Consider the following 20,125-nt stretch of genomic DNA (forward strand, 5'->3'; position numbering starts at 1 on the left):
AGAGTGACAGCAAGAGCAGGGACTCACTGCAGTGAGAGCTACGTGTGCGTTCGGGGCTGGAATTAACCTCTGAGATAAACACTCCCCCTTGGAGTGAGCCTAGTGCGTGGGGCTGGCAGGGGGGAAGGCCAGTGTACAGGAAGAAATCAAGGAAGAAGCAACTTAAAGTTGAAGGTCTGCTGTATCTTCACTTGCAAGGACTGAGGCAGACCCCTGACACAATTGTACCTCATCTGTATTGGTGCTGTGGATAACTTGTTCCAGCAGGTCACTGCTGAACAGTTTTCCCCTGGGAACATGGTGAGAACACATCTCCACAAATTAAACACAGCCTGGCAGCGGAGAGAAAGGTGCAACCTTCAGCTCCACGCTGACATTTAATCTCTGCAGTATCACAGGAGGGGCTTGTGTGCTCTCTGTACTCCAGCAGGCATCATAATAACAACAACAACCCACCGTGTTTTAAAATGGCTTTCGGGGTAATTAGTTAAATATTTTAAAAAGATGAAAGTGCTTCCCTGCCACAGAAGCAAGCATACTGTTCTTCTAATTTAAATAATTAATTCTTTTTGGACCACAGACAGCCTGTTTCCAAGGGAATTCATGCTAGATGACTCTTGTTAATGTTGCAATTTACTGAAAACGAAATCGTATTATTAAGATCTTGCAATAATAATAATTTTTAAACCTCAGAGTAACTTGGGGTTCACAGTAATAAGATGCTTAATGCTCCAGATCAAGAGGAGTAAATGGGAGGACTCTGAGCAAGATTGTTGCTAATGAGCTGTCTCTCAAAATACCAGAGCAGTGGCTATGTGGGCCTGCTGCCCGCACAGAAAGAGATGCAAGTCTACATGAGACACATTCTGCTATCAGACATTGAAACAGAGTCTCTGCAAATTTCCAGATAATTTACATGATTGGATGAAACTCTTGTACACAGGAGGGAAAAGAAATCAGGTATCCCATTGCATGTAATGTTGGAGACTGGTACGGATTAGAATTCGTTTTGCTCATTTTGCCTCTTGCACTCCCATAGAAGCATCAGGAGATGAAGGGCACTTTCCACTGCAAGCAGGAACTGACAACTGGCTCAAGGCAGTCAATTGTTTTTTTCTTCACTTTTCTGGCTAACTTTACTCACAACTACACTTTTTTTTTTCTTTAATTGTGTCCTCATTTGTCTCTTGGTGCACATATTATTCATCTTCAGTCTGCACATTTAATTTTGAGTTTACTAGTGATGTCCTCAGAAATTGGCCCTTATTAATTGACTATTTAAAACAAATATGCTAAGTGAAAATATTAAAAGTCTGGTGTAGAAAATATTAAGATGAGATCTGGCTGCAGCTTGCATCCAGCTGTCTTTTCCTTAGGCTCTTGTCTAATATTATGTATGCATTTAATTTGACTTATTTCACTCCTCCTGTATGAATTCATGTCGATTACAGAAGCTTATGATGATGTTAAGTATTTGATAATGTGAGGGGCTAGGTTCCCAGCAGAAGGATCTGCAGAAATGTAGAAGGACTCATGACTGTTCTAAGGAAAGGCATGCATATACAGCAAAAATCAGGTGCCTCCCCCAAAAAAATTGTCTTCACTATTTGCTCTGCACCATTCCTAAAGTAATAATACTTGTCTGCCCTGGTTAATGTTTTCTAGAGGACACTTTGCTTTCATAATGCTATTTAACAGTATAAATAAGAGAGGGAGCCGCAGGGCAGTCCTAGTGAAGACAGCAGGATCCTTGGAAGCTGCTGTAAGTTGTGATTTTTTTTTTTTTGTTTCCTATAGAGACTTCAGAAATGCATCCTCTTGCTGTGTACAATTTATTTTAAGTCTTTCCTAGGGTTGTATTTTGTACTGAAATCTGTCTTAGCAATTGTTCCAGCAATAAAGAGTCTTTTATTGGGTCAGCTGGATAGAAAAGATGTAGGCATCACCATTTAGGCATGGAGTCATCTGCACGTCGTCAGGTGGCTGGCAGGAGGAGTAAGAATCTAAAAGCCAGATTAGGGTGTCCAGTTGCCTTGCAGAGAAGCAAAGTGATCTCTGGAGCCAACATATCCTAAGCACGTAAAAGCAGGTCTTTCCCAGAGGTACCTCCTGCTAGAGGAAACAGGCTCTGATCCATTAAAAGCCTGAGGATGGGTGCCTAGAGCTTTTTTGTAATAAATTGGTGTTTCTTTTTAAGTAGTTCTGCTGATTTTTATATTGAAGGTCTACAAGAAAGAACTTTGATCAGGGAATGAGATCTCTCAGGTCTGCTTCCCTTTTAGGTGAGACATCTCCTTATTGCTCAGACTACAGGATCATTGAGAGGGAAGGAGGAGAGGTGGTCCTCCCCACATGCCTAGGGGAGTGGAGATCACAGTGAGGCCAGCGTGTTCGTCCAGCCAGCGACCGGGCAGGGGTCAGGTGCACACTGGAAAGTAGAAACTACGAGCTTGGTCTGATCTGCTCTTGGGACTGTTACTGCTTTTCAGAGAGAAGAAAAACTCCTCCTGACTGCCCTAAGCATTGCACTGGTTCTATTTTATCTTCCTTTTATTTTTTATCCTCTGGCCTCAGTGATGCTTCATCCCTCAGTATGTGCAGTGACTCATGTTCAACGTCAAATACTCATGGTGACCTGGGAGAAGAGTGAGAGCTCCTGTTCACCTATTTCCAAGTGAAAGGAGGCCTAGAAGTGGGCGATGCCACTCTTGGAGGGTGCACTTTCTGTTCGAATTCTCCAATGCCAAGCTGTCTAAAAGAAGATAAATGGCACTGGAAAAACTATGAATAGATACACACATTTCTAAAAGACAGTGGAAACTTGGATTCCGTGTTTCTGCTGCAAAATTAATTACTTTTAATGAAATATTCCCGGTGGTTGCATTCTCTGCAAAATCCAATGACCTTGGCTTGTGTTTGCAATCTTCTCAGGGGCCTCAGGCACAGCAGCATCAAAACTCTGAATCACAAGAGAAATAATTGTCTAGCTGATTAAGTCTGGAAAAGTCCCTGAGCGTGTCCAGGCACATGCAATGAGGTACACAAAGAGCTTTCTGGCCAGCCAGGAAAGCACATGTGAGTTTGTGGTGCTCCTGTGAGTAGGTAGTCCTGGACAGTAGGCTTCTGAGATCATTTTCTCACACCTAGATGTTACTAGTCAAATCTTTCTTTTGTGGATTTTTTGTGTGCTTGGGTGATTATTTTTTTTATATGGCCCTGAGTAGCTGAGATTATTTCAGCAGACACCGTTGGCTGTGGTGGGGCCATGTCTTGATGTGTCTGGTGCCCTCACAGTGCAACTTTCAGGGAACAGATTTCTAAGATTTCCTCATTTAGAAGCAATCAGGAGGGAAGCAGCACCATCTGGTGAGCAAAGAGCTTTTCTATTTTGTGTCTGCATATATTTTTGAGCAGTGCGAATTTTCATGTACTCTGAAATGAGGGGTTTGGTGAGGACCCCTTATGGGAGTAGCATGTAATGAATATTCATTTCTTGAACTATCACACTGGACTTTAGAGGCAGAAAATTGTCTTCAGAATCATCTCTCAAAATCACTGAGATAAAAATCCATCTGAAACTGGACAAATTATCTATATTCACAAAGAATCAGGTTCTGTCAGTCAGAAATCTTAGTCCAGCTCACTTGCAGGTCTTCTGGTGGAATTGTTCTGGAGTAATTTCAGCTAATCCCAGTTTTCTCCATTTTCTTTCTAGGACATACTGTCCAAAATAAGTACTGCCATTCTGGGCTGCATGGTAGGGAAGATTATGTGGTAGGGAAGAGGTAATATATTCAACAAGTGTTATCACCAAGTCTGTTACAGATAAATTGCTTAAAGGAACACTGTTCTCCAGGGATTGGCATGCTCTTGCACCATTGTCTGGTTTGATTGAAAGCTCTTCATGAGAGCAACCTTTTCTTGAATGCCACAAATATGTTACCATTGTGTAACATAGACAGAGAGAAGAGGTGGCGAGGTAAACAGGTTTTCTTCCAGTCTATTCAACAAGTCACTGGAGATTTGGAACTAGAATTGAAAAGCTTTTCATTTCTACTCCCATGTTTATGGACAAACTGCTTTTTAATAAATTGTTGACATTATGCTGGTAGGAAAAATCCCTCAGTATGAGAACCTGCATCTTCTGCTTCATACTTCACTGGCTGATCACTTGCTAATGTAGAAGCCACAACAACATTGAATGGAATAGTAAATATCAAGTACAAAGTAACAATCCCCAATCATATTCTACAGGTTTACAAGATGCAAATTCTATTATAGAAGTACCTTTACATTTCAAAGGAGAATCTAATAGAGTGGGCCACTTGTATCTTCAAGGCTTAAACAACATCAAAAAAAAACCTTGTACAAACTGCAGCTGCTGAGTCTTTTATAATCTTATGATTTTAAAATCAACCATTATCAAGATTTTTGTGAGGGCTGACTCATGAGTCTTGACTGCTTCTGATTGGGCAGTTCTGAGTAACAGATGGATGATTCAGATTCAGATTGTATTTAATTAACTGTGAATTTAGAGCTGTAATAAAATGAAATTAATTCCATGAAAGTACATAAATTATCCACAAAGTGCAAGTGTGTCATAATTACATAGAGCAAAAAAAATATCAGGATAAGAAAATAACCTTCAGAAAATGATAACCAATATTTTATGGAGCCAATGATAACCAATATTTTATGGAGCCTTACAGCAAAATGATGCTATATCCAGTAGCCATAAGAGGCCAGGTCAGTTAAATTCCACGTCTACATTGCATTCCAAGTAAATAGGAATTGGTGGTTCAGTGTATATAGAGAAAAGTCCATCTATCTGCTGTGTTTTGTAATAAATATTAAATGTAATGGGATAGGGAACAGGTGGTGACTTATGTTTAAAATGAAACGTTTCATTCTTTTGTATTTATGTTATTCTTAATAAATTATGACTGCAGCTGAGTAAATAGTTCACAGTGAATAATTTATCCAGAGGCAGCTTCTGAATCGGCCTGCTGGATATGTGGAAACAGATTAAGCTTAGCTCTGATGCTTTTGTTTGGGAGTTGATTTCTTTTCAAAGTCTGACTAATACATTGGCTCGCTGATAGCGGTTTTAAATACTCAGAACTGGGGCTCTTGTTTTGAGTTACAAGTAGCTAGATATATTGAGAAGTATCATTTCAATGCCAAAATCAGAGGAGGCCAAACTATAATTTAAAACTACTGTGCACAGTAATTGAAAATGTAGTTACCAAGAACCTTCATGGTTCTTCTATTTGTCAGTAACACAGTAGGTGTTACCACAAATAGGCCTGCTTTTTACAAATACTTATAGCAAACACAGAAATGTTTGAATATTTGATTATAGCTTGAAAATATTTTCTTGTTCTTATGCAGGTCTAAATGTAACTGGATATTCAGCTACTAATACAAATTGCTTCCTCCAATGTTATGGAGAAAGCAGGACCCTGAGCGTAGCACTTTCAGACAACAGTGTCTCAAGTTGAATCATGCCTGAGTAGAAAGGTGTAATTTGTTTAATAGCTGTCCCTGCACAAGTTTTAGCAAATCTGCCTCATTATCTCCCCAAACCCTTTGCAACTCTCTCCCAGTTTCATTGCCCTAGATTCTTCTTCAGAAATGAGGCCCACAGTTCATACCACAGTTTCAAGGTCCCTTTGTACAAGTTTACACAGTGCAGAGTGTCAGCTCTGCAAAGGAATGTAGCTGCCACAGCCAAGTGTAACGGGTTGATAAATGTTATTGCCCTTTGACCAGCAGAGCATCTGATAAAAATAAGGCCTTGTTTTTGTTAATGACACTGACTCCTCCTGTGCTGAATATGAACCCACTCCCATGGTATGGTTTGTCTATTAAGAGACAACACGGTACTTCAGGTTCTTATTTAAAATATCAACATCATTTTTATTGAGAAGGAGAGACCATCTATTCATTAGAGACAGAGGGCTTTATATTGGGCTTGCTACTGAAAAATGGCTCCTGCCATTTGTCCTATCTTGAAATAGGGTGCCTTATCAACCTGGACAAAAGTTTATTTAAAGATTTTCTTCATGCCTGTTTGCTCACATTCTGTTTGTATGTAGCTACTGATTGCTGCACACTTGCATGAATTTCCTCTTTCTCCATTTACTCACAAAACATCCAGACTTCTTCCATGATGCACTTTCAAGGAGTTCGCTTACAATGTTAGTGTCAAAAGCACGGTGGTATCACTGCTCTCCAGTGATTAGACATGGTGTGTTTTCTGATGGGATATGCTCCGTTCTCTGGCCTGCTGAGGGTGCTGTGTATTAGCTAAACCATGCTGAATTTTGGCTTTGCAAGTATTTAGGGTGAGGGTGGCAGAAAGAGTTGGCGGAGACTTGCCAGGAGGCCTGGGAAAATAAAAATATCTGGCAGGAGTTAGAGAACCTGGAAGCTGAAGACAAAAGAGATGATATTTCCTATTCAGTGGAAATAACTGAGTAACTATATCTACTTAATTAATTTACTTATGTTATTAATAGCTTCAACTTTTTTCCACAGGATTTTTATACAAAAAGATGAAGACCACATTCTACCTAAATTTGCTACTGGCTGGGCTTCATGCTATTGCCCATGGTCAGCTCCCACCCAGTCATCACAATGGACACGATCCCAGTGAACACAAGCACCACATGCATCTCACAGGTGAAGCCATAGCTTGCCTCAAACTAGTGCCAAGCAATGCTGACTTTGCATTTCAATTTTTTAAAGAGGTTACACTGGAGGCACCTAATAAGAACATTTTCTTCTCTCCTGTAAGCATCTCCACCGCATTTTCAATGCTGGCCCTAGGGGCCAGGTCAACCACTCAGACTCAGATCCTGGAAGGACTCGCCTTCAACCTGACAGAGATTCAGGAAAAAGAGATACATGAAGGCTTCCTCAACCTTATCCACATGCTGAGCCATCCCGAGAGTGGGGTCCAGCTCAACATGGGAAATGCCATCTTTCTAACAGAGAAGATGAAACCTCTAAAAAAGTTCCTAGATGATGCCAAAGCTCTCTATCAGCTGGAGGCATTTACCACTGACTTTAACAATCCCGTGGAGGCTGAGAAGCAGATCAATGATTATGTAGAGAGGAAAACAGATGGAAAAATTATTAATTTGGTCAAGGACATAGATCCACAGACTGTAATGCTTCTGGCTAGCTTTGTTTTCTTTAAAGGTAAGTCCTCAAGGATTCACATTCACTTTATACATTGTTTTTGACAGATGTAATGTCAGCTACCTCATTTGGAAATTGCTCTGGGGGAAATTTCAAATGTTTTTTGCTGGGCCGAAAGAGCCCTTAATGGCATACTGGAGGTGGTAGAGAGGTCACAGGACGTTGCTCACCATGGGGAGACAGTTGGGGGCCACAGGGGCTTGGTTCTCTTTGTGGCAGCTGCAGAAGCTCAGCTCAAAGCCACAGTCCCCCCCAATGCAGGCTGAGCTCACTTTCATGGGTTTAGCCATAACACTGATTGCCACATGTTCTAATTTTCAGTGAAGGTGCTGAGATGTAGAAGAAGTGATGAACTAGGGAGGAAATTTTAGGGAACAAAGAGAGAACATAGTACGTTTCTGATGTGGGTTAGATGATTTGCTCTTAAGCCTGACATAACAGCACTCAGATATGACAGCCTACATTAGTTTTACCTGCAAATTGAGGCTTATATTTAAAGTAAATAGAAATGAAGTGCATGGAGTGTATGTGTATACAGATGATGTCAGGTAAGCTCTTACGTGACAACTTACAGAAAGGCCACTTAGATCATCTGAAAAGAAAAGCAGTGGTAGGTATGAATACCTAATTAGTGAAATTGCAATCTAATGTACCCTTTTGACCAGGTAGGAGATTATTTCCTTACTGTGATATCCATTTAAAATATTATGTTTGAAAATTCTGAATTTAACCAACGGAGGAACGGGTGAATATTATTGCTAGTTATTTAAAATTCAATTTATGATTGGATGGGACATGGGATATTCAGTTGCATTCTCCTTTTCTGTATCAGGCAACTGGGAAAAGCCTTTTAAACAAGAGCATACCGAAGAAAGGAAGTTCTATGTGGATGCTGAAACTACTGTGAAAGTGCCTATGATGCACCAGACCGGCAGATTTGACTTCTACTTCGATGAAGAGCTGTCATGCACCGTGGTACGGCTTCATTATAATGGGAGTGCTACTGCATTCCTGGTTCTGCCAGCAAAAGGGAAAATGAAGCTGTTAGAGCAAACTCTGGTCAAGGAAACCATCCAGAAATGGTCAGACCATCTCTTCCAGAGGTAATCATCTGCTAGTCAGCTGCAGCAACACCTAGATTTATAGCCTTTTTTTTTCCTTTCTTTATTTGGGAATGCAAACATTATGAACTTGCTGATTCTGGGAACCGAGTGGGTTATTTTTGGCTTGTGCACTCTAGCTGTAAAATCTTGCAGCTGGTTGGTATTTAACTATTTTGTTGCCTGAGTGACTTGCTCCTCCCCCCACCAGTGCAGAGAACATCCTGATGGGCCCCCAGGAGTCCTCAATAGCAAGCCTAGATTGGCATTTCTAAACCAGTCCATTGACTGAGTGGGAAGGTGGCAATTCTAAGGCAAATCTCCTATACTGACGTTTGAGCTAATCTGTTTTGCCTCTCATATGTCACTGACACACCATGACTCAGACATATGTCTAAACCTTAAATAAACCATAACTTAAACGGTTCGTAGTAATGCATACGTACATAATATATGCTACACAAATATCTTCCTTACAGGAACCACTGCAGCACACTGTGATTGTTGGAACAGGCTAATGATTAATTATGGGTGTCCTGATTTTCTGGCATTTTGTTTTTTAAACTATAAAAATCTAATGAGGTTCTGTTAGCTCCTACCACTGACACTAACATCAGCTAACGCGTTTTACAACCTTGTTTGTCTGGGAGGGAAGAGATCTTAGCACCAGTAGATGAGTAATGCCAAGTTAATACGTGCTTAATTTACCAAGCTCTGCCCTGATTCACAACTAATAAGGCTGTGCAGTTCACACCCATGATTCTTGGTGCATCCTTATAGAAATGCCAGTGCAGTTAATAAAAACATAATGGGTAGGAAATTGGATATGAACTAGTAATGTGATACCTCAGATATGAAAAATAAAAATGTGTAATTCTCAGCTGCAAAATCAGGAAAATCCTTATCTAAATGAATTCTTGCTGCAAGTTTCTCCAAGATCAACATAGGAACAAGCTATCCATGGGAGAGGCTGTGAAAACCAAATGGCAATTTCAGTGTTAATCCACTTGGTACCATCTTCTGGTGCACTGGGCAGTACCACATGAAGGCCATGGGGTTTGGGTCCTCTCTGTTTTGCTACTCAACCCAAGCTGCCTCTGAGTGAGACAGCAAAAGACTTGACCTGCCTAAAGGGTAATCACTGCATTAGGTGACTGGGAGGCTTTGAGGATCCCTAAACAGTGCATGAAGAGAAATCCAACAGAAACCATCATAAGCAAGAGCTGCTTACAGATAGTTTACCATCAATGGCCAGCCCATGGGAGGAAGATGACTAGAGGATAGGATGTCCAATGATGTGGGTAGCAGGGCACAGACCTTCCCTGGAGCCACGCCAAATGCCACAGTCACACCAAAACACTGCTTTGCTTTGAAGTGCTGGTGCTTGCCACACTTCTCCCCCAGCAGACTGCTTGTGTCCCATTTCAGCTCTCCACCTGATTGAGTGACACAGTCTGTCACCTCTGCACCTCATCTTCCCTGACTGTAAAGAGGGGACTTGTTATCTTGCTACTCTGCTCCTTTGCAGAGTGTTCTCAGACTTGCTGGAGCAAAACACCAGGTAGGTATTACTATTATGAATAATAGTGCCTGTATCACCAAGAGACACACCAGCAATTGCATTAATGCTCATTGTGGACTCATGGTCCACCCCCACGGGAGTCTGACAATCCTGGGAATTACACAGCATTCTCATGACCTTTTACCTTGGTGGAAAATCCTTCTCATCACCTGTGCTTCTCTTCTCCCTAACAGCCTGGTGAGCCTCTACTTCCCCAAATTTTCTGTTTCTGGGAGCTATGAAATAACGAACACCCTTAGCAAGATGGGAATCGTCGATGTATTCACTGACCGGGCAGATCTCTCTGGCATCACTGGTACCCCAGAGCTGAAGGTTTCTAAAGTAAGTCCATGGCTCTTGGCTCTCTTCTGTTTTTCATGAACATACAGAAAAACTCCTCTGTGGTAGCACCCAGAAAAGTCAGCGAAATACAGCTCAGCTTCCGAGCTTGTCTGCACCTGGATTCACTTCAGACTTAGCCTGCAAGCTTACAAGGGGAGTTTGGCCCTAGTGACAGTGGAGATCAGATTAGTTTTCTGAACACCTGTATTTTCCAAGACTGGTATCTTGGGTGGTATCTGAGAGGAACATTAACCCCCACCTCCTTGAGGGGAAGCACTAACACTCCTAGGTCCACCACAGCCTGTCTTCCTACCCAGGAGACAGTTTTGGAGCTGCAGCCAAACTCCTTACAAGTGGAGCCTTCAACCTGTCTTTGGGACAGGAAAAATAGTCTGGGACTTTTTTTTTTTAATTAAGAGATTTCTGTAGTTCTATCCTGGTCTTCATTTATAGCAGACATGAATACAACACCCCAACTCACATGTCTGCTGCCTCTACTCACTTTTCAGTGGATTCTTCAAGGCAGGGCTGCTTTAAAATGGGTCTGATTCATCTCTCAGGTGGCTGTTGTCTGCCTAGAATGACTGTCTGTTTTCTTTCTTCTTAGGTTGTCCACAAAGCTGCTCTGGAAGTTGATGAGAAAGGTACTGAGGCAGCAGCAGTTTCTGCTGCTGAATTAATGACAGTGTCTCTTCCTCCAACCATTGAATTCAACCATCCTTTCCTCATGCTGATTTTTGATAGAGATACAAACAGTACACTCTTTGTAGGAAAAATAGTTAACCCAACTTTCACTAGCTGAAGGGGCACATGAATTCTATTTGCTATTACTGATTAAAGAAGATGTGAAACTGCATGATGTCATTTATTTCCATTTGTACCAGCTTAGAATATAGTTCTTTCTTAGCAAGTGTTTTCATTCTATGCCATTTTCAAAGACTATTGGTATTGACCATGACACTTGGTTAAGAGGAAGCAAGGAAAACATTTTAAATTCAGCTAGAAAAGAATGTCATTTTACTTGACTGAAATCCAAGGAAAGGCCTAAGATTCACCAGCATTCAGAGAGACATTTATATTACAATGGAAGATTCTTGCTTAATATGTGGTTGTCAGCCAGAATAGCAGATAAAATGATTAACACTCTTGCAAACAAAGCAGAAGTAAGTAAACAAGAGATGGGAAGAGTTGGATCAACATGTAGGGTCATGGGAAACTGAAGCTTCTAATGGAGACAGCACTAGGAATGTGAAAAACTCTCTTCAGAGAAAGAAACCTGTATTCTTCAACAGACTCCTTTTATTGGTTTTAGTATTAACCTAGCAGCAAATCTTCCTGAGTTTCTTGCAGCTCAAAACAGAGCAGGAGGATCACATCTGCTCTTGAACCTGAAGACTTTCAATCACATATTGCCAGTTCAGCAGAGGTAGCTAGCCCCTGCAGGTACCTGACTTCTCACACATCAGTGGTCTGACCACATCAGTGGTCAGAAGGGGGAAGTAGCTGGTTGGGCAGGTGAAGTATTTGGGTGGCAGTTAGACAAATATACCATCAGCTGAGATTTCTGGAAAATGTACAGTGAGGGTCTAGAAAGCTGCAGATAGTTCAAGTGCTGTCCTTTTACAGCAGAAAAAAATCTGTAGGAAGCACCCAATAAGCAGATCACCTGGCCCAGAGGACAGTGGCAGGCACCCAGGTAGGACATAGGGCAGCTTGCTGGCTGGCTGGCAACCATTTTCAGCAGACCTGCCTCGGCCACAGGTACCAGAAAGTGCATAATTGCCTCTTTCTTTCCTACAGTTGTGTTTTTTGGAAGCAGATGAAGTGGTGTCATGGCATCAGAAATTATGTAGGGAGCAGTAATATGGCTTGAGAAGTTAACACAGCCGCAGCTGTGTCTTGTGTGCCTTCTGTGAAATTAGAAAAAACAGTGATTTTATCAGTCTGGTGCAAAGCACTGTCTCCCCTTTTGCAGTCAATAGGAAAGCCCCTTCTCTGCTCTGTGTTCTTAGCAAAAAGCTCCTGTTAACTCTCATGGTGGTTTTTGACTGAATAGACACAGTCCCTTTGTAGACAAGTATATGAACAACTCACAAGCAACAGTGGCAGGACTCCCAGTGAAAGAGCACTGGATCATCTGCCTGGGTCCTTCCTTCACTCACCTCCACCTGTTTGTGTGGATGTCCACACAGTGATAATTCATACAGTTGACGGTGCAGTTTTCTTGTCTACCTGAGATACGACAGCACAGTGCAGCATCAATCGGCTCAGTCTTGGCCGTTATCACTCCCACCATTAACTGCTGTTAAAGAATGGGCATTCAACAAGGCAACAGTAAAACATTTAGGGATGAGAGAGCACAAAGAGGTAAGATCCTTAGCTTTGTATTGAATTCATACCAATCTGCACCAGTTGAAAAACTGTCATCATTGATTTTAGTAGAGTGATCCTCAGTTTACATCAAGAAATGAAGAAGCAGAGGTCCCAGATGCACAATTATCTGTGACAGCTGCAAGACTAAGTATTGCTCGCTCCCTTGTAAACCATTTTGGAGTAGGCAGAGACATATACCTAGAAATACAGCATAGTAGGAGGGAGGTTGTCCCTGTGTGGTTCTGAGAAAGATGCAGTGAATCCCTCACATCAGCTAAATCAGCTTTTGCAGGATGTTAATCCATATTTTGGGAAGAAGACTCCTTTCTTTCTTTCCCTCAGTGTCCTGGTGTTCTCACAGACACGTCCCCTTCAGCACCAGGATGTGGGAATCCTGTTTTTCTTCCACATTCCAGGAAAATGAGCCCATGGGGCCATAGAAGGGAGGTGCAGGGGCTGACATGCTGCCATGCAGAACTGGTGCTCCTCAGCCTGTGCTTCCCCTCTCGCTGCATTGATGTATCTGTGTTTGTAAAATGTGTTGAAGAGGTCTCAGGGACAGTGAGTGACATGGTACCTGTCTGCTAGCCTGGGAAGACAGAGTGGTGGTGACAGAGATGGGTGTCTGCCGTTCCCCCAGGGGATTTCCTGCTAGTGTCAAGATCGGTGTCCTGGGGCCGTCTGCCAGACTTGCTTCATCAGGCAATAGCTCCTGGAGTATTGACATCATGCTGTGATTTTCCACTGCAGGATCTGCCAGAGACAGTGTTGAGGAAGAGGCAGGCACCACACTTAGCACAAAAGAGCAGCAGACAGCTTGCTCCCTGCCTACACCCGTGCTGTGCTGCACCATTTGTTGTGCGGCCCGTTCTCATCTCTCCCTCCCCCCATCCACCCAGTCCTACTCCCCTAATCCTGCTCTCAGCGCTGCAAGCAACACCAAACAGATTTTCCCTATTACGCTCTCTCTCCTCGTTTCCTCTCTGCACCAGATCTTTTTCACAGCCTCCCACTCTCCCTCCTGCAGACTAACATTTCATCCCTCCCTCCCACCCGCGCCGTTTGTTCGTGCAGGAGGTGGACGTTGCGGGCTGGGCCGTAGCACCCACTCCAGCAGCAGGTCCTGCTCTCCTCCTTCCCAGACATAAAGAGTGGGAGGCAGCGGGGCCTCCCTACCTCCCACCCACCACCTCGAGGGCCCTCACAGCAGAGTGGGATGGCTGGGCAGACAGGCAAGGATTTGGGCACTCAGCTATTCCCATACAGTGTGATGGGCAATGTGCGGATATAAAGGGGCCAAAGGTGAATTTCGTGAATAATTAATGACCACGTTCATTAGCCAGTAGCTGACACAGCTATAGAGTATGGGGATGTTACTCACAACTGTGTTTGTGGTGATCCCAGGCTTGGGTGACCTGGTTGTCTCCTGGCCAGGTGGGGACATTTGACTGCACCCATTTTACTGACTGCACCCTGGCCACGCCATCAGCTGTAGCCCAGCAGCCTCTAAGTACTCCAAGTCCCCTATCCCAAGACTGCAACATTCTCCCCAGCTCACATGCTGTTGCTGGTAGGAGGCATTTGGAGTATGTTTTGCTCTTTTCTCACCATCATCCAAGGCTGTATCTGGAGGAAGGGAACCAAAACTGGCCTCACTTCCCACTCCCCATCCTTCAACCCCCTACAAAGAGGAAGAAACTCCCCATTTACACTTCAGGCAGGTGTAATTTGACAGCTTTTGTTCAGCAAGAACAGACATGAGTCAGCATAGCCTTTAGCCTTGGAAATGCAGGAGTTGTTGCTTGTAACACAGCTACCGGCCTTATGTTAAACCAACATCACAGGCCTTGGGTCTCTGCGCTTGTCAGGCATTGTTTGGACTTGGCCTGGCCTGCCTGGGCTTTTGTTTTAGCTTCTTTGTTTGTAACAGTGATTATCCAGCAATCAGGTGCTATTGCCTAATTTGTTTAATTTTTTCCTTAGCTTTATATGATTGTATGGTATCAAATTTACATATCATTACATATATATATAGTTCTGTAACTAGGAGATACTACAAACAAGTAGTTATTCTGCATAGAGTCTATGGCCCTAGAATGAAAGAGTACGGGGATGGCAGTATGACAGCAGGGGACTTGAGAGGCCAGGGACAGGATCATATGGGAGGCCTTGGGGCTATAAACAGCTCACTGGTGCTCAGCTACTGGTCATCAAACGATTGCAGCCTTGGGAGCTGGGTAAAACCAGTTTGAGGGATAACAAGAAGAGCAGACATCCCATGTATGTAAAATACTGCACAGGCAGTAAACTTGGGTGTAATGTGGAGCTGTGAGCCAATGAAAGAAGAGCAAGGGGTAGAGCATGAGAGCAAATGTATAAAAATGACCCCAGAGCACAGAGGTTGCTCCCACCACCCTCATATCCTCTCAGTAGGATGCTGGATGCAGCTCTCCTGCTGTCCCCTTCCCTTAGGACTGAAAAAATTGACCAGAGGAACCAGTGGGACAAAGAAAGGGTGAGTGTAAGACTGGAGAATGGGGATGATACCAAGTTTGCATTAATTTTAGCTAATTTAATTAAAGTTAATTTTAACTACGCATAATCTGATCTGTAAGTATTAGTATTGTAACCAGACTAATAATTCTTGGGTAAAACTGTTAAGATTTTAAATACTCTACTAATAAATTCTTATCTTTGTATACAAGGCAGGGTTTTTTCCACCATAACAGGATTTGGAGTATAAGAAATCGGTGGCAATTCAAGGCATCTGCACTGCTACTAGGTGATGGCACATAAAGAACTGATGTTTTGGAAAGAAAACATCCCCCAAATCCCATGCATTTTCAGGCCATCAGTGAGCTCTGCCAACTGCTGTGCGCTTAAAACCTTGTGTACCAATATGGGACAAAAGGCAAAAGCTTGTGCAACAGGAGGAAGAGGGATTTGAGGCAAGGAGACAGCCCTGGGTGGCAGCCAGGTCCCCATCCTCCTCCAAGGACCTTAGCCTGACCTGCCCCCCTCCATTGAGACCCCTGCTGCTCTTGGACCACAGGACTTCTAGCTCTTCCCTACACCTGGGCAGCAAGACCATGAGGGAAGGCTGGAACAGAGCCAGCCACATCATGAAGGGACAGGAGACCCCTATCATTCCCATTCCCTCTGGGTGCAAGGGGATACCACCCCCACCCCCATCCCCCCAGGCAGGAGGCTGTTACCTGCAGCCCAGGGACCTTCTGAGTGACCCTACTGGGGCTACTTGACTCCCCTCCACTCAGCTGAGGTGGTCAGAGGAGAACTGTCCCATGGACAGTACTTCAAACCACTTTGGTAGTCTGGAAACCAGGGAAGATAGTACAACAGGCATCAGTACAACTCCTTTTTCTTTGCTTCCTTATCTTATCTGAAATACTGAGAGTCTGTTATTTAGTCACTAGATATTTAGCAACTTGACCAAAAGCACTTTTTTTTTCCCCCTGGATAGCTGTAAGAAATAAAATTTCATCATTATTTATTCTGTCTTATCTTCAATAACCAAGCCAGTCAGCTACGAACTAGTGGAAGGCGCCAGCGTGCCTGTACGCGCTGGCAAGGGACCGCACCTCACTGAGGGGAGCTGAAATCACAGCTAAAAACTCTAGCAGGCTGCTTTCTTCATGGTTACACAGAAAAACTGTTTAAAAACAAATCTTCCCAGCTGTAAATGACTGCAGCTGCCCTGTGACAGCCACAAAACCTCTGCTGTGACAAACCCCCTTTGTGCTCATTCGCTTGTGCCAGAACCACCTCTCCCAAGTGCCCAAAACTGGCATTGAAATGCACGGTTCTGTTGGGGCTGGGGCACTGATGGCAGGCAGCATTTTTAAACAGAGCTTCTTGCAGGCCAGGTGTGACCATAGTTGTGTAGGTTATTGGTTGTGGGAGACCAGCATGAGGGTCTGGTCGTGTTTGAGATCTCTCACCAGGCAATGTGACACGTGAATTTGAGGTACTATATTACAGCTCTATCTCCGTCTATTCATTATTTTATATCCCTGGGCTTGCTATGGGTATTTTTTTTTTACACAGAGAATCTGTTTGCCTGTTAAATGATGCAGCTGAGAGATTATCAGGCTACCTAGAGTGTTGAAATAGCTGGCTTCAAAGCGAGGGAGATAACTGCTTAACTAGCGTAACATGTTTGGCCACAGGTAAAAGTCTAGCATGACTTAATATTTGCATAACATCCAAAACTTTATAAAAAGCTTTAGTAATACATACTAGAGGGATTTCTTTTTCATATATTCTCAAAATATATCCTGAGTGTCTCATACGGTGGCGGGGAAGAGATACACTTCTGGAGTGGCTCTGTTGTGGAAATGAGCTCAGCCTGTCATGCTGGGCAGCAAGGGTGAAGCCTTCCCACGTAGCCAACCAGCATCTTGCAGGGAAGCCCAGCTGACAGCAGTCTTCCCAAACAGGCAGATCTCATGCACATTTTTCTTCATGCAGTTGGCTCTCTCTGATCACTGGGGAAAAAAAAGAAAGCTTTCTAATGATTCCAGATTATAGTGAAATGCAAATGAAAAGTTCAAGGAACAAAGGATGCATTTAATCTGGCAGTTGCAGAAAAGCTCAGCCTCCCTGATTAGCACAGGAGTTTATCTCAGTCAGTTCCGCCCATGGCCATGAAGACTGGTGGAGCTGGGGACCAGCCTGGCTACGTGCAGGGCCACTTGAGTTGGGAAACTAGGGGTATCCCTAGGGTGAGGCTAAGAATAAACAGGAGTTTGGGTGGAAGGAGCCATGGAGCTGTGGCTCCCAGCCTCACTGCCAAGCAGAGAGCTACTGACTGTGATGCAAGAGCCCTGGCATCACCTGCCCCGAGCCCTGCCTGTGCTGTCCATCCCCAGGTAGCACAGACAGGGACAGTGGTAGAAAGGAGAGACCTCCATGAAGCTGGAAGTCTGAAGGCAGGAGTACAAGTGTGTTTGCTGCCACATTTGGAGGGAGGCGTGATCTCCCCTGCAGAAGAAATACCAGCTTCCAAGCCTCATTTAACCTGATAGGAGCAAACCCAACATTTTTAGGATATGACAACTGGGATCATCATATCTTTGCAGAATCAAAAATAAATATTTAATACAGCCAGCACATCTTGTTTCAACTTAGTTCTGCCTACCTTGTCGATCTCAATGGCTCACTGGATGCATTGAGATGAGGTGAGGAAGTGACCAAGACCTTATGACAAGGCAGCACAAAAGCTGGATGTTTTTGAGCTTACTGGGAAACTATGGTGACAGAACTTTATAACATATTTGTCCCCAGCTCAGACACAATATTGTTGAGATTATAGAAGGAATGGTGTGTTTTAGGCCTCTGCTCCCCCTCACCCTCCCTCCACCATGGAGCAGTGCTGGTGGTGCTTGGCATGCCAGCAGGTCCTCCGTGGGGTGGAGTGTGCTCCACCAAGGCATGCTTTCTTCTCAGTTTCCTTCCCCAGATGCGCTCTCAGGTTGACTACAATCTGCCACAATTCCTGAGCAAATCCTGGCTAATGGGCAAAGGGACACAGCACAGGTCTTGCCAGCTCTGCACCTGTTTGCTTCATGGCCTGGCCTTTCATGTCCTGCGTTCAGTGTCTTTGTATTCCTTTCCTATAGATGCATTTGCATACAAATGCATGTGCACACGCACTCACTGTTATTGTATGTTTTGGGGTTAAAAAAGTGTTACAAACTCGTATTATAATGACACCAAATGACACTATAGAAGGAGATCGTGGCTAAGAAACTCTCAATGCACAGTGGAGATTCTATAAGAAAATGCTTTGCTAGCTTATATATTTGTTTTCCAGTCTCTCAGGGTAAATTTAAGATAACCCTCATATTTGCATTGCAGTGAGCATGCTGACTTCGCATACCTCTTCCACCCCCATCCCCTATTGCTTTATTTTAAACTAGGAGATAAAACTCTGGGCAAAGACTCCGTTGCACAGCTTATTTCACTTTTCAGCAGAACTGGAAAAGAGGAGAAGCGCTGACATCTCATGAGTGCTTAGGACCAAGTTTCCAGCCTGGCTTCAAGTTGTGCTTTTGCAGCCTCATCCATTATGACCTTGTTTGCTTGCAGGCTGTCAGTATCCCGCTGCAGACTGTCCTCAGTGCCTGTGAGTGTCACACCTGCTTGAACTAGATGTGCTGCTCCCAACGTAAGCTGCAGCATGTGCATAATTAATTACTAAATCGGCCCTTGCCCGAGCCAGGACAGCTAAACCTGCAGTTGGCTCCCTGAAGTAATACAGTTACATCACGGTACAACTGCTTCCTGCAGAGGCTGTTGATGGCACTTCCCCTGGCCACAGGCACTGTACTGCTGCAGACACAGCTGTACCACTATGACTGCTCCTACGGGGGTGTCTCACTGGCTCAGCTCAGTGAGAACCCCAAACCCATCACACCATGGCCAGCCAGGGCACACTGAGGGCAAGAGCTGCTCTCTGAGTCAGTACGTGGTCGGTCAGGCCCAGGGATATTACACCTTCTCTGTTCTCTGGGCAGTTTGGAGGCAAATATCTTTGCTTCTAACATGTTTCTAGACGTCTCAACTCTGTCTTAGGCTTGTACATGAGTGATAATGTGCTCAGACATTCAGGCCTCTGCTATTGTGTACCAGATCAAATTGTTCTTCAGTAAGTATGGGAGTCACACAGGCACAGGGTGGGCATACTCCTACTCCTGTGGAGTTTTGCAAGACTTCACATGTTGAATTTTAGTCAAAAGGGCAGAAACATATGCATTGATTTCCAAAAATTGTATTTGATTAATAATTCCACCTTCACAGAATTCTATGCACACAAGAACAAGATTCTGCTATGATCCTAAGGTTTTGTTTAAAGCAATGTAGTTCTGGAGTGAAAATGCTCTGTACAGAAACTTCTGTTCTGGTATAAGACAACCTTTTAAATTTGTGACCTGGCAAAGAGATTAAGAAGTCACTCTTACGCTGGAATGAAAGTCCACACAAGGATACAGGATAGTAACATTTTTCTATCACAGTTCTTTGGGTTATTTCCTCATGTAGACAGCTCTATTTTGGTTAAATTTTACTGCTACAAAGATAAAACATCTCCACACTGAAAAGACTGATGATTTTCCTCTGTGGATTATTGTAATTGCATGTATCTTACATGTTTCTTTCTTCAGACAAGAAAAAAAATCAGTTCTCTACTTTCTGTGTTCTCCTTAGTGCTTCCAATGTGTCTGCTAGTAGACATCCCTCTTCTGCATCCCATTGTGCTACACATCACCTGGGAAGAACAACATGATCTGGTTTGGTACACAACAGCAGGAGTCTGAGCACCTTCTCACACACTCACATAAAAATCTAAGAAGTTGAGACTTGCCTTCTGGGGCATGTTAGAAGCAGACATTTGCCTGCACAGTCCAACCTGTATGGAGTACGTACAGACCAGCTGCATTATCACTGGGTTTGACCCAGCACAAGTATCAGAGAAGGTCCAATGACCATAGAAAGAGACTGCAGAACATCTTTGCATCCAAGCTTA

The 20,125-nt window shown here is 43.6% G+C and overlaps 1 protein-coding gene across 1 annotated transcript; it reads left to right on the plus strand.

Moving 5' to 3' along the window:
- Nucleotides 1–1,739: 1,739 nt before the first annotated feature.
- LOC311197040 (alpha-1-antiproteinase 2-like) lies at nucleotides 1,740–11,065 on the plus strand. Its single transcript, XM_084270727.1, has 5 exons — nucleotides 1,740–1,762; nucleotides 6,541–7,206; nucleotides 8,039–8,309; nucleotides 10,062–10,209; nucleotides 10,817–11,065. The coding sequence occupies exons 2-5, from the start codon at nucleotides 6,558–6,560 to the stop codon at nucleotides 11,009–11,011; spliced, it is 1,263 nt and encodes a 420-aa protein (XP_084126853.1). The 5' UTR covers nucleotides 1,740–1,762; nucleotides 6,541–6,557; the 3' UTR covers nucleotides 11,012–11,065.
- Nucleotides 11,066–20,125: the final 9,060 nt, after the last annotated feature.

This window comes from Gallinula chloropus, assembly GCF_964237585.1.
Source record: "Gallinula chloropus genome assembly, chromosome: 14".
NCBI classification, from domain to species: Eukaryota; Metazoa; Chordata; class Aves; order Gruiformes; family Rallidae; genus Gallinula; species Gallinula chloropus.